Here is a 12768-nt window from a genome sequence, read left to right on the forward strand (position 1 = left end):
CCCTCAAGATAGTAGAACGGGGGTACAAGATCCCTTTTCTTCATCCTCCTCCTTTGACTTTCGACTCCCAGAGACCTCTCTCCATCCTATCAGGGAGAGAAGAAAAGGGTTCTTTTCGATCTCTTAGACCAGATGGTCGAAAAAAGAGCGGTGGAACAAGTCCTGGACCTAGAGTCACCGGGCTTCTACAACAGGATTTTCCTTGTGCCAAAGCAGTCATCAGGTTGGCGCCCAGTCCTGGATGTGAGCAGGCTAAATCTTTTGTAGAAAAGAGAAAGTTCAGAATGGAGACGCCTCAGTCGGTGCTGGGAGCATTGAGACCTGGCGACTGGATGGTGTCTCTAGACCTGCAGGACGCATACTTCCACGTCCCAGTCCACCCTCTGTCAAGGAAGTACCTGAGATTCGTCTTGGACAACAGGGTTTGGCAGTTCAGAGCCCTTTGTTTCGGTCCTCAGCACGGCCCCAATGGTTTTCACAATGATTATGAGGAATGTAGCGAAGTGGCTCCATTCGTCAGGAATCAGGATATCCCTCGACCTCCCCCGACGATTGGCTGATCAGAGCGTCGTCGAGGCAGAAGTGTCTGAAGGACCTTCAGTTTACGCTAGCCCTAGCAAAGTCTCTGGGTCTGTTGGTCAACACCGAAAAGTCGCATCTGACCCCGACACAGTCCATCGTGTATCTGGATTCAGATGGATTCAGTGGCTTTTCGGGGCGTTTCCATCCCAGGAACGTCAGCGACTGGGTTCGAGAGTCGCAGCCTTCCTAGAGAGAGAAGCTTGTTCGGTGAGGGAGTGGATGAGTCTGCTGGGGCACATTTCCTCACTAGAAAAGTTTGTCTCGCTGGGAAGACTGCACCTCAGGCCCTCTTCAATTCTTCCTTGCGGAAGAATGGACGTCGAAAGGGGACCTGAATGCGATCCTAAGGATCTCCAACGATGTAAGAGTTCACTTAAGATGGTGGCTCGACCCTCAGAAGTTACGAGAGGGCTCTCCTTAAATCTTCTGAGCCCCGACCTAGTGTTGTTCTCAGACGCTTCCACTTCCGGTTGGGGTTGCAGCACACTAGGGGGGGTGGGGGGAAGAAGTGTCAGGCTCCTGGAGAGGGGAACAGGTAGCCTGGCACATCAATGTAAAGGAACTGGCAGCGATATTCCTGTCGCTGCAGTTCTTCGAAGAGAAAAACGTCAAGCAAGGTTGTTCAAGTCAACTCGGACAGTACCACAGCCCTTGCGTATATAAAGAATCAGGGAGGGACTCGCTCCAGATCCCTTTTTTCTCCTGGCGAAGGAACTTCTAACTATGGGCAGATGCAAGGCACATCAAGATCCTGACAAGATTCGTGGCAGGGGTTCAGAATGTCAGGGCGGACCTTCTCAGCCGCCGGAATCAGCTTCTGCCAACAGAATGGACCTTGCACCAGGAAGTCTGGTCAAAAGTTATGGAAATTGTGGGGACGTCCTCTAGTAGACCTGTTCGCTACATCGACGGAACGAAGAGATTCCTCTGTATTGCTCCCCGGTTATGGACCCAGGGGCAATTGCAGTGGACGCGTTGCTCTGGAACTGGACAGACCTGGATCTTTACCGCCTTTCCCCCATTCAAGATCATGGGGGACGTAATGAGAAAGTTCGCAGCGTCAGAAGGGACAAGGTGACTCTGATTGCCCCATGTGGCCAGCAAGAGAGTGGTTCACAGAGGTCATGACGTTCCTTGTGGACTTTTCCCAATCGAAGGGGAACGTTGCCCTGGAGGAGAGTCTACTCAGACAGCCTCACTTCAAAAGGTTTCACCAAAACCTCTCCGCTCTGGCCCTGACTGCGTTCAGACTATCGAAAAAGCTGGCCAGAGCGAGCGGCTTTTCAAAGGCAGCTGCGAGAGCAATCGCTAATGCTCGAAGAAGCCTCTTCAAGAGCTGTCTACCAGTCTAAGTGGTCTTCCTTCAGGGCATGGTGCAAGAAGGAAGGAATTTCCTCTTCCACGACCTCTGTGAATCAGATAGCGGATTTCTTTCTCCATCTAAGAAAATGTGCAAAAATTGGCAGTTCCTACAATCAAGGGTTATAGGAGTATGTTGTCTGCCGTTTTTTCGCCACAGAGGAATGGACCTTTCCGACAATAAGGATCTGCAGCGATCTCTTAAGGTCGTTTGAAACTACCAAAATTCCACAAGCAAGACCGCCCTCATGGAATTTAGATGTGGTATTGAAACATCTGATGCTTAGTCCCTTTGAGCCTCTCCATGAAGCTTCTCTAAGGGACTTAACGAGGAAAACGCGTTTTCCTAATTCTCTGGTGACGGCGAAGAGAGTTAGTGAAATCCAAGCGTTCAGTAGCCTAGTGGGTTTCAAGGGAGACAGCGCTGTCTGCTCGTTGAACCCTTCTTTCTTGGCTAAGAACGAGAACCCGGTCTAATCCTTGGCCAAAGAGCTTCGATATCAAAGGAATATCGAGTCTCGTGGGTCAAGAACAGAGAGAGCCCTGTGCCCTGTCAGGGCTCTCAAGTTCTATGTGAATAGGACTAGAGAGATAAGGGGTCCCTCAGGTAATCTCTGGTGCTCGGTGAAGAGACCGGATTTACCGTTGTCGAAGAATGCTGTTGCTTTCTTCTTGAGGGACGTCATTAAAGAGGCTCATTCATCTTGCCAGAAGACTGATATGAGCCTCTTTAAAGTGAAAGCTCACGAGGTCAGAGCCGTAGCTACCTCTCTTGCCTTCCAAAGGAACATGTCTATCAGAGATATTCTTGATAGCACCTTCTGGAGGAGCAATTCAGTATTCGCCTCACATTACCTCGGGATGTGCGGACGATTTACGAGAACTGTAGTTCTTTGGGACCTTACATTTCGGCAGACACAGTTTTGGGGGCTGAAGGTAGCTCTCTCCCTATCCCTTAGCTTAGTTAGGTTAGTTTATTGTGTTTTTTGGTTGATGGTGAGATCTTCTGTGAAAATCTCCCATTCCATAGTGTTAATATCAGGGGTTTTTTGCGTTAGTTGGTCAGGTGGTGGTCGGTTGCTGTGTTACTGCCATATGTTTGCCTAGATGGTCTTGTCGCATTGTGGTCACAGCCCCCGTTGACAGAGCATCCAGAGAGCACCAGCACTACAGGTCAAACACCTGGCTGGCAACTCTGATAAAGCATAAGCAGGGCTTTTGGTGACAGTAATCACATAGTCTACTTTGCTATCAGGTAAGGAACCAATAAGATAATCTTTTATTTTATTTTAAATTTCCTAAAAAAGTCCTAGTCTGTCTCTACCCACCAGTCCGAAGGTGTGATTCAGCTATATATATATCTGTCAGGTAAGTTTCATGAACAAAATGTTATTGTTATAATACAATTAAGTTTGTTCATACTTACCTGGCAGATATATATACTTAGAGTGCCCACCCTCCTCCCCTCAGGAGACAAGGGCCATGAATAAATATGATAGAAAATGGGAATGGTTCCTGATATCCGCCGCCCAGCCGGCGGGAATGGGTACTACCACCTGACCGCCCCACTACGTGGTGCGCGAATTTTGAAATTCTGTCGGACGTCAGAAATACAGCTATATACATATCTGCCAGGTAAGTATGAACAAACTTAATGTATTATAACAATAACATTTTTTGCATGTTTTCTTACAATAAAATTGTTGCATTGCATATTTTATCAAGCGGTAAGATTCAAGTATGTACTATGTACCAGAGAGAAAGCAAATCAGGATTCTTTCATCTATCATAGCAACTCAACAGTTGCCAATTGCCTCTATCAGTTACTGAGTACGTATGTATGGAACATAAGTGATTGAAAGTTTGTTTTTATGCATTCAACTTACCTGTCAGATATATACTTAGCTATAGACTCCGTCGTCCCCGATAGAAATTCGAATTTCGCGGCACACTCTACAGGTAGGTCAGGTGATCTACCGCCCGCCGCTGGTGGCGGGAATAGGAATCATTCCCGTTTTCTAAGACAGATTTTCTCTATCGGCCGTGACAGCAACATTGTTGTTGTTAACTCTGATTTGATTTTCGTGTTTTTTTCATCGCTATTGATCTTCTAAGCCGGTTATTTTGGTGACGTATTGGATCTTTGGTTTGGCATACTCTTTCGTGGACTGTTTTTTGGACTTGGTTTTGGATATTTCTCATGATGTCGGATTCTAGCTTTACGGTTAGAAGACAGTGTGTAAATGAGGGATGCATGGTGAGGCTACCGAAAGCTTCGGTAGACCCTCACACAGTTTGTAAGGGGTGTAGAAGGAATGAATGTTCAATTTCTAACACCTGTGATGAATGTGTAAATATGAATGAGGAAGAATGGAAGAATTTAAATTCATATTTAAGAAAGGAAAATTAGATATGGATAGGGCTAGGAAGGCTTCCTCCAGAAGCGTAAGTAGGTCTCGCTCTAACGAGCCTATTAAATTAACACCTAACCCTAAACCTCTTATCTTCTTCCTCTAGTACTAAGACTGCAAATCCGGCAACGGAAATTGCAGATCTTAAAGCTGCGCTACAAAGGATGGAACGTCAAATGCTGACGTTGAAAGGTAAGCACAGTGATAGTTAATTAAGTGTCCCTAGTGCAGTGGAGGGTGCGTCTGATCGGCTCTGTCTCGCTCCCAGGCCTAGACCTCTTCCAAGCTCACAGGCCCAGAGGAGAAGGAATCGAAACCGAGCCTTACGGAGGTTACGGAGAATCCCCACCGATCAGGCGTCCCCTCGGCAGATTCGTGACGACCCGAACTGCCAAGGATCGCTATCGAAAAAAGCATCCTAAAGAAGTGTTTTTCTTCGTCAGATTCTTCACCGAATGTAAGGGGATGGAGTTCTGATGAACTGTCACGCCCCTTAAAGAGAAGTTGGAAGGCTCCAACTTTGGATTCAAGCCCTGAGCTTTTCTCCGATCTATCACCTTGTGAGAAGAAGAAAAGGAGATTGGTTCCTAAACGGAAATCGGCGAGTTTCCTTCCGCTTCTGAGATCCCTCACCTGAATCAGGGAAGGAAAAAGAGAATGCGGCTGCAAAAATTATCCTAATGTGCAGGAGCAACTTTCGGCCTTAGTAGGAGTTTTTACTAAGGAAACTCCAGGAGAAAGGACTCTTTCCTTCCTATAAAGAAGACGAAGGGAAGGAAAGAAGAAACGGAAGTTTCGGCTTATACTCAGAGGAGTATGAAGAATGCGCCAAAAATGCCAACCTGGCGCAATGCGCCAGATGCGTTTGAGACTCCATACGAGTCAGAAGAGCCAGAAGCGCCAGCCTGGCGAAATGCGCCAGAAGCGCCACCCTGCCGAAATGCGCCAGAAGCGCCACCCTGCCGAAATGCGCCAGAAGCGCCAGCTTGGCGCAAGGAATCACGAGCGCCAACCCGGCACAATGAGCCACAAGTGACAAATAAGAGACGGACTTCTTCCAAAAGACAATTAAGCCAAGAGGATTTGTTTAGCTTTCGGAAGGATAAACCTTTACCTGACAAGGACTCTAGTTGTCGCACAAGTGGCAGTATTCCTTGTCAGGACATAGGTGGTTCCGGAGAAAGCGATAGGAGAGGACATCCTTCGTCTGACAGGAGAGAAAGGTGTCGCACAAGCGGCCATCGCTCTTGCCAGGAGAAGGATAAGGTCGTTTTGCAGGATCAACCTATCTCTCGTAGGGACGCAAGTTATTCACAGGAGGCGGTCGTTGTTCTTGGCGAGAGTGGGGTGGGGATGTTGCAAGAGGCCAGTCTCCTGCTGGAAATAAACAATCCTCTTCGGAATTGGATTTGGAAGAGATTTCGGACTCTGAAGATCACTCGGCTCCGGGTTTGTCAGATTACAAGACGCTGGCAGCCCTCTTACTTCAAGAGTTTGGGGACTCTTTAAGCCCGACTGCTCCTCCTTCTCCAAGGTCCTTATTTACAAGCACGAAGGTCCCGAAACAATCATCTTTTATTAAAATGAAGCCAACCATTTCCATGAACAAGGCTCTCCGATTCGTAGGAAATTGGTTGGAATCCAAGGAGAAGGCGGGGAAGACAGTCTTTACCTGTCCTCCTTCCAGACTATCAGGAAAGAAGGGAATTGGTACGAGACGGGCAAACCACGGGGTCTAGCTCTCCCGTCCACTGCCGAAGCAGATTTTTCGAATCTGGTAGATTCGTCTAGGAGACAAGCCTTGTCATCAGCAAAGATCACATGGGGGACTTCTGAGATGGACCATCTCCTCAGGGGATTGTTTAATGTCTTAGAAGTTTTTAACTTCTTAGACTGGTCCCTTGGGGTGTTGGCCAAAAAGACACAAGAGAAGGAATCTCTTAGTCCAGAAGTCCTTCATAGTGTTCTTTCCTGTATGGACAAGGCGGTTCAGGATGGATCAGGAAAGGAGGTGGCCTCGTCTGTTTGGGAACTGGGTTCCTTATGAAGAAGAGAGTCTATTATTTAGCTCTTTTCTGACGAAAGCAGTTACTCCTACTCAGAGGTCATCTCTTCTGTATGCTCCTCTGTCGGACCAATTGTTTCCTTCAAATCTAGTAAAAGATATTTCTCATTCTTTGACAGAAAAGGCCACACAAGATCTCTTGGCCCAATCTGCAAAGAAATCGAGGACTTCGGGTCCTATTAAGAGAGAGACTCGGGCTCCTCAACAGCCCTTTCGAGGGAGTACCTCGGCCAGACCCTCTTTTAAGAAGAGAGGAGTGCAGAAGAGAGGTAGGTCTTCCTTCAGACCTATCAAGAGAGCGAAATGAGACAACAGTCCTTCAAGCACCGGTAGGAGCCAGACTTCGGAAATTTTCCGAAGAATGGGCTCGGAGACAGGCAGAAATTTGGTCCCTTTCCGTGGTAACAAAGGGATATATGATCCCCTTTCGAGACAGACCTCCCTTGACTACGAACCCGAGGGGACTGTCAGCCCAATACAGGGACCCTGCCAAGAAAGAAGCATTATTGCAACTGGTAGAACAGATGTTGCAAAAGGAGGCCATCGAAGTGGTTCGGGATCCGCATTCCCGAGGATTCTACAACCGTCTTTTCTGGTTCCGAAATCCTCGGGAGGGTGGAGACCGGTCCTGGATGTGAGCGCATTGAACCGATTTGTGGAGAACACAAAGTTCTCTATGGAAACATCAAAATCGGTTCTTGCGGCTCTTGGCCCAGGAGATTGGATGGTCTCCTTAGATCTACAAGATGCATACTTTCATGTCCCCCTGCATCCATCATCGAAGAAATATCTCCGATTCATGATGCAGGGGAAAGTATACCAATTCAGAGCCCTATGCTTCGGCCTTTCAACGGCCCCTCAAGTGTTCACGAGGCTAATGATGAATGTTGCGAGATGGCTACATCTAGAGGGGATAAATATATCCCTTTATCTGGACGATTGGCTAATAAGAGCAAAATCGGAAATTCAGTGCTTGAAGGACTTGGAGAAGACTTTGAACTTGACAAAATCTCTGGGACTGCTCGTGAACCTCGAGAAATCACAATTGGATCCCCAGACAGAACATAGTCTATCTGGGGATACAGATGGATTCTCAGGGTTTTCGGGCGTTTCCATCTCAAGACAGAATTACTCGAGGCTTAGAAAAGATCTCGAACTTCTTAGGGAAAGAACGGACCTCGACGAGGGAATGGCTCAGTCTGCTGGGCACCCTTTCCTCGTTAGAGCAGTTCATTTCCCTGGGAAGATTAAATCTCAGACCTCTGCAATTTTATCTAAAGAGGGATTTGGTGGATTCAAAAGACAAGGAGACTTGTCAGACGTTTTTCCCATCCAACAGGGGATAAAATCCGACCTAAAGTGGTGGTTAACCCCATTAACAAGGAACGAAGGGGTGTCCCTCTTGATTCGGAACCCTCACCGAGTGTTGTTTTCCGATGCCTCGGAAACAGGTTGGGGAGCAACACTGGGTCCAAAGGAAGTAGCAGGTATTTGGACCAGACAACAAACTACTCTGCACATCAATGCGAAGGAACTCCTGGCAATTCATCTAGCCCTGGAATACTTCGAAGCGGAAGTCAGAGGGGTGGTAGTTCAAGTCAATTCCAACAACACCACAGCTCTGGCTTACATCCGGAATCAAGGGGGCACTCACTCTTTCTCTCTGAACGAAATAGCGAGAGCTCTATTAACCTGGACAGAGGAACGAGGCATTATTCTGCGTACAAGGTTTGTCCAAGGAGTAAAAAACCTAAGGGCAGACAGGTTGAGCAGAAAGAACCAGGTTCTCCCGACAGAGTGGATGCTCCACTCAGGATCTGCAGACAAATATGGTCACTCTGGGGGAGACCCCAGATCGACCTGTTTTGCCACGTTCCTCTCCAGGAAAATAGACAACTTCTGCTCGCTAGAAGAAGATCCCAGAGCCACAGCGATCGATGCCTTCCTCATGGATTGGTCAGGCATAGATGCATACGCCTTTCCCCCATTCAAATTGCTGGGGGAAGTAGTAAGGAAATTTGTGGCATCGGAGGGAATGAGAATATGACTAATTGCTCCCTTTTGGCCTTCCCGAATCTGGTTCACAGAGGTACTGGAATGGACGGTGGACTTCCCAGATCTCTAACCCAGACAGGACAGATCTGCTCAGACAACCCCACTTCGAGAGGTTCCACAAAAACATCCAAAGTCTCTCCCTGACTGCCTTTCGACTATTGAAAGACTGGTCAGAGCGAGAGGCTTTTCAAAGAAAGTGGCAACTTCAATTGCTAGAGCCCACAGAGCCTCTACCCTGCGGGTCTACCAATCGAAGTGGGAAGTTTTCCGTAGATGGTGTAGGTCGAAGAAGCTGTCCTCTTCCAATACCTCTGTAACCGAAATCGCGGATTTTCTCCTCTTCTTAAGAGAAGAATCCAAATTGGCCGTATCAACTATCAAGGGATATAGGAGCATGCTCTCAGCTGTTTTTAGAAACAGAGGGCTGAATCTCGAGAATAATAAGGATCTTCATGATCTCATCAGGTCTTTCGAGACTAAGACTTGAGATCGTCGATTCCCCCGAGTTGGAACCTGGACGTTGTCCTAAAGTTCTTGATGTCGGACAGGTTCGAACCTATAGATAAAATCTCATTCAGAGATCTTACTAGCAAATGCATATTCCTGTTGGCTCTAGCAACTGCTAAGAGGGTCAGTGAATTGCATGCTTTGGACTCTCGGGTGGGATTTAGAAAAGACTCGGCTGTCATTTCTTTCCAGGATCTTTTCCTAGCAAAGAATGAGAACCCTTCTAAACCTTGGCCTAGAAGTTTCGAAGTCAAGGGACTCTCTTCTCTGGTAGGAAGAGAGTTGGATCGGTCCCTTTGCCCAGTCAGGACCTTAAAATTTTATTTAGAAAAGAAGACACAGCTTCAGGGATGTCGACAAGGTCTTTGGTGTTCGGTAAGAAACCCCAAGAGACCTATGTCAAAGAACGCACTGGCATTCTTTGTCAGAAATGTAATTACCGAAGCTCATAGGAATTGCCAAGAGAACTCTTTAAAGCTGCTGAGAGTGAAAGCTCACAAAGTCCGGGCTGTGGCAACTTCCCTTTCTTTTACGAAGAATATGTCCATGAGAAACATTTTAGCAGCAACTTATTGGAGGTGCAATTCAGTATTTGCATCCCACTATTTAAAGGATGTTAGAATAACATACGATAAATGTTTCGCTCTTGGACCTTATGTATCAGCGGATACTATGCTGGGAAATGGAGCAGACGTTGATCCTTAAGTTTGTTTTTAATATTTTTAATAATTAGTTTTAATATTGTTGTTGAGTTGTGGGTTGCTTGAAAGGATGTTCGGGATGGACTCCTTTCAATCGTAGTACTAACCCCAATGAGGATCAGGTGATCGGGATTAGTGTCGTGCTCTATGATCATGCCAATAGGCAAGGTGTTTTGTCATGTAAGTGGATAGGACCCCATTGACAAAGATCCTAAGGTTCTGAAGCATAAGTGGGTAAGACCCCTGTAACAGACCATCAAGAACTCTTAGCATGAGGTCACTACCTCGCTGAGGCTCTTGAAGCGATACGGGCTCCTATGGCAGTAGCCATGAAGTCTTTCGCTAACACAGGTAGGAATCAAGGTTTTTAATTTTATTACCTACAACATATGTTGTTTCCTGTCTATTTCAGTAGATTAGCTGTCTCTTACCCTCCGCCAAAGGTGCCAATCAGCTAAGTATATATCTGACAGGTAAGTTGAATGCATAAAAATGTTATCGTCATGATACAATAAAGTTTTATGCATACTTACCTGGCAGATATATACGGTGTATGGCCCACCCGACCTCCCCTCAGGAGACAGGTGGAAGAGAAAATCTGTCTTAGAAAACGGGAATGATTCCTATTCCCGCCACCAGCGGCGGGGCGGTAGATCACCTGACCTACCTGTAGAGTGTGCCGCGAAATTCGAATTTCTATCGGGGACGACGGAGTCTATAGCTAAGTATATATCTGCCAGGTAAGTATGCATAAAACTTTATTGTATCATGACAATAACATTTTCCAAATCATTCTAGTATGTATTTTTTTAACATGATTTTTTTTCTTTTAATACAGTTGACGAGTTGGAACGGTATTTGGATCCTACGTATGGTGAAGCCTTTGAACTTTCAGATAGCTTAAAACTAGATCTAGTTCTAGCACGTGAAGAGCATTTGCGCAGTCAACAACAGCAGCTGAACACCATGAATTCTCTCAAGACAGTACTCGACTCACAGCATATAGCAGGTATGTAAAGTTTCTGAATAGTCAGTAAATTTTTGAAATACACTTTACCTCTTGATTTTAAGTGTGCAGTTGATTATTAGGAATAAAAATATAAATGTATTGGCATTATTAGGAGTAAAAATGTATCGACTTTAGAGACATAGGCTTTTTGATGCCAGTTTTAGTACAGTAGTCCTAAAATAAAATAAAAATTGATATAAACGTGTGTGTGTACATAAAGATAGAATTGGAAAGGTTTGTGACATGGTATTTGATCATGTTATTTCATAAGTGCATTTAATCATCCTTTTTATGGAATTTTTTTTTTCCTTCACAAAATCGAACTCTTTCATATTAAGGCAGTAATTGAATAGATTTATTCTGTTTTGTTGCTCTTCGGTTACACCAACATGCTAAGACCTGAAAAACAGACTCTGCTTTACATGCCTAATCTGTTTATTGTAAGTAGCCTGCCTCAATTGAGGAGGAAAGTCAAATGATAAGCTTGAAGATAAAAGAGAGAAGTGTATAAATCTCACCTCTCCAGTGGGTGGGAGCTTCTGATATTTGTAAATATTTTTTAGGACCAAATGCAAATCAGTCACAATTCTCTTACTCCAAAAAAATTATAACTTTCAATGTGTTCCAAAGATTGACTCCCACCCGTAATAGTATCTCTAAGTATACATCTCAGGGAGTATATTGCTTGATGATCACAGTATGAAATATTTGTCAAGACTGAAAGGCTTTTGCAGTCAGTGTGTAGGAATTTGTGAGAAGACTACCTGAAGTCTTGGGTTGGCTTAACCCTTTATTAACCTTTTAGATTTTGTTGTGGGGCGTTCAGGGTGGAGTAAGGCATGTGTAGTAAATCAGTTACTGCTGAGAGAGAGAGCAGGTGACCTTAATGTGAAATATCAACCACTTTTGTTGACCCTCTGATATACTCATTCCAAATCCTATCCTTCCTCATTATACCAGACATCCCTTTGTGCTGATGAATTCGTGAATCAGATGCATAGTAGATGGTAGAACTAGCAGTTACCAAAACTTGAGGATCTGCTTATGCATGCTTGGTATTATTGGTTGATGGATGTTTGCTTTTGAAGTGGGATTGAACTTACTAGGATAGTTTTTTTAGTGTGTAGAGCTAATTGTAAGTAAAAGGGATGTATGGAAAATTTAATTTTTTTCCAAAAACATGTTTATTATGATTAAATCTTTTCAGATGCTGCTACACTCTTAAGATGAATTTAAATCTTCATTACAGATGCTGCCACTCTTAGTGATGAATTGATTCAGATCTCAAATAGATTCAGTCAAGATGATGAATCCTCTAATGCCCAGAACACCTATATTAAGGACTTACTTGACCAGTACAACACAATTGTATCCTTTAATTTAGAAAAGGCTTTTAGTAGAATCTGCTCTTGATGTCCTGTAGAACTTTATTTTAACCTTTTTTCTAATTTTTTTTATTAGAAAGAATTAGCTTTTTTATTTCAGTTTGTAACCTTAAAAGAAATGAGAACTTATCTTTGGAACATTAATATACTGTGACTGGAAGTTATTTATGAACACCCATTGCAATATTTTTGAGTAAATACTGTATTTTGAAAAAAATGTAAGTTAATAAAATGCGTCACTCATTGTCAATTGGTTGACAAGGATAATTGTGTAAAAGGTCAAAATTTTAAAAAATAATGTATTTACTCATAAAACATATGTAGTGGGTTTTCATTTATTTTTTTTTTTTTTTTTGTACTGCAGAGAAAATAAATTTTCATATACTGTATATGTGAAGAAAATTAACTCGAGTCTCGGGAAGATACAATTACTTGTTTATATTTTTTACTTTGGATGAGAGAAAACAGAAATGACTAGGTAGCTTTTGTCATGGCAGCATTATTTTCAAGTTTTAGTGTTGAAAATCAGGTAAATCTGGTAAAGTCAGTTGGAGAAAGGTAAAACATTAAAGTGAATAGGGGATTATCCTGAAGTAGGAAGTTTCGAGATAAAAGCAGTATTTAAAAGTTTATACAGTCTTGTATAAATAATTACACATCAGTGACATATGGAAGATGGTCTTGAATAGACCAA

General features: G+C 44.2%; 1 protein-coding gene across 1 annotated transcript in view; it reads left to right on the forward strand.

Moving 5' to 3' along the window:
- LOC135225866 (uncharacterized) overlaps nt 1–12768 on the forward strand; it is a 30992-nt gene that overhangs the window by 12639 nt on the left and 5585 nt on the right. The window contains exons 3-4 of the mRNA XM_064265414.1: nt 10519–10689; nt 11939–12057. Of these exons, the coding sequence (XP_064121484.1) occupies nt 10519–10689; nt 11939–12057 (290 nt within the window). The remainder of the gene's footprint in view (nt 1–10518; nt 10690–11938; nt 12058–12768) is intronic.

Source organism: Macrobrachium nipponense, chromosome 13, assembly GCF_015104395.2.
Source record: "Macrobrachium nipponense isolate FS-2020 chromosome 13, ASM1510439v2, whole genome shotgun sequence".
NCBI classification, from domain to species: domain Eukaryota; kingdom Metazoa; phylum Arthropoda; class Malacostraca; order Decapoda; family Palaemonidae; genus Macrobrachium; species Macrobrachium nipponense.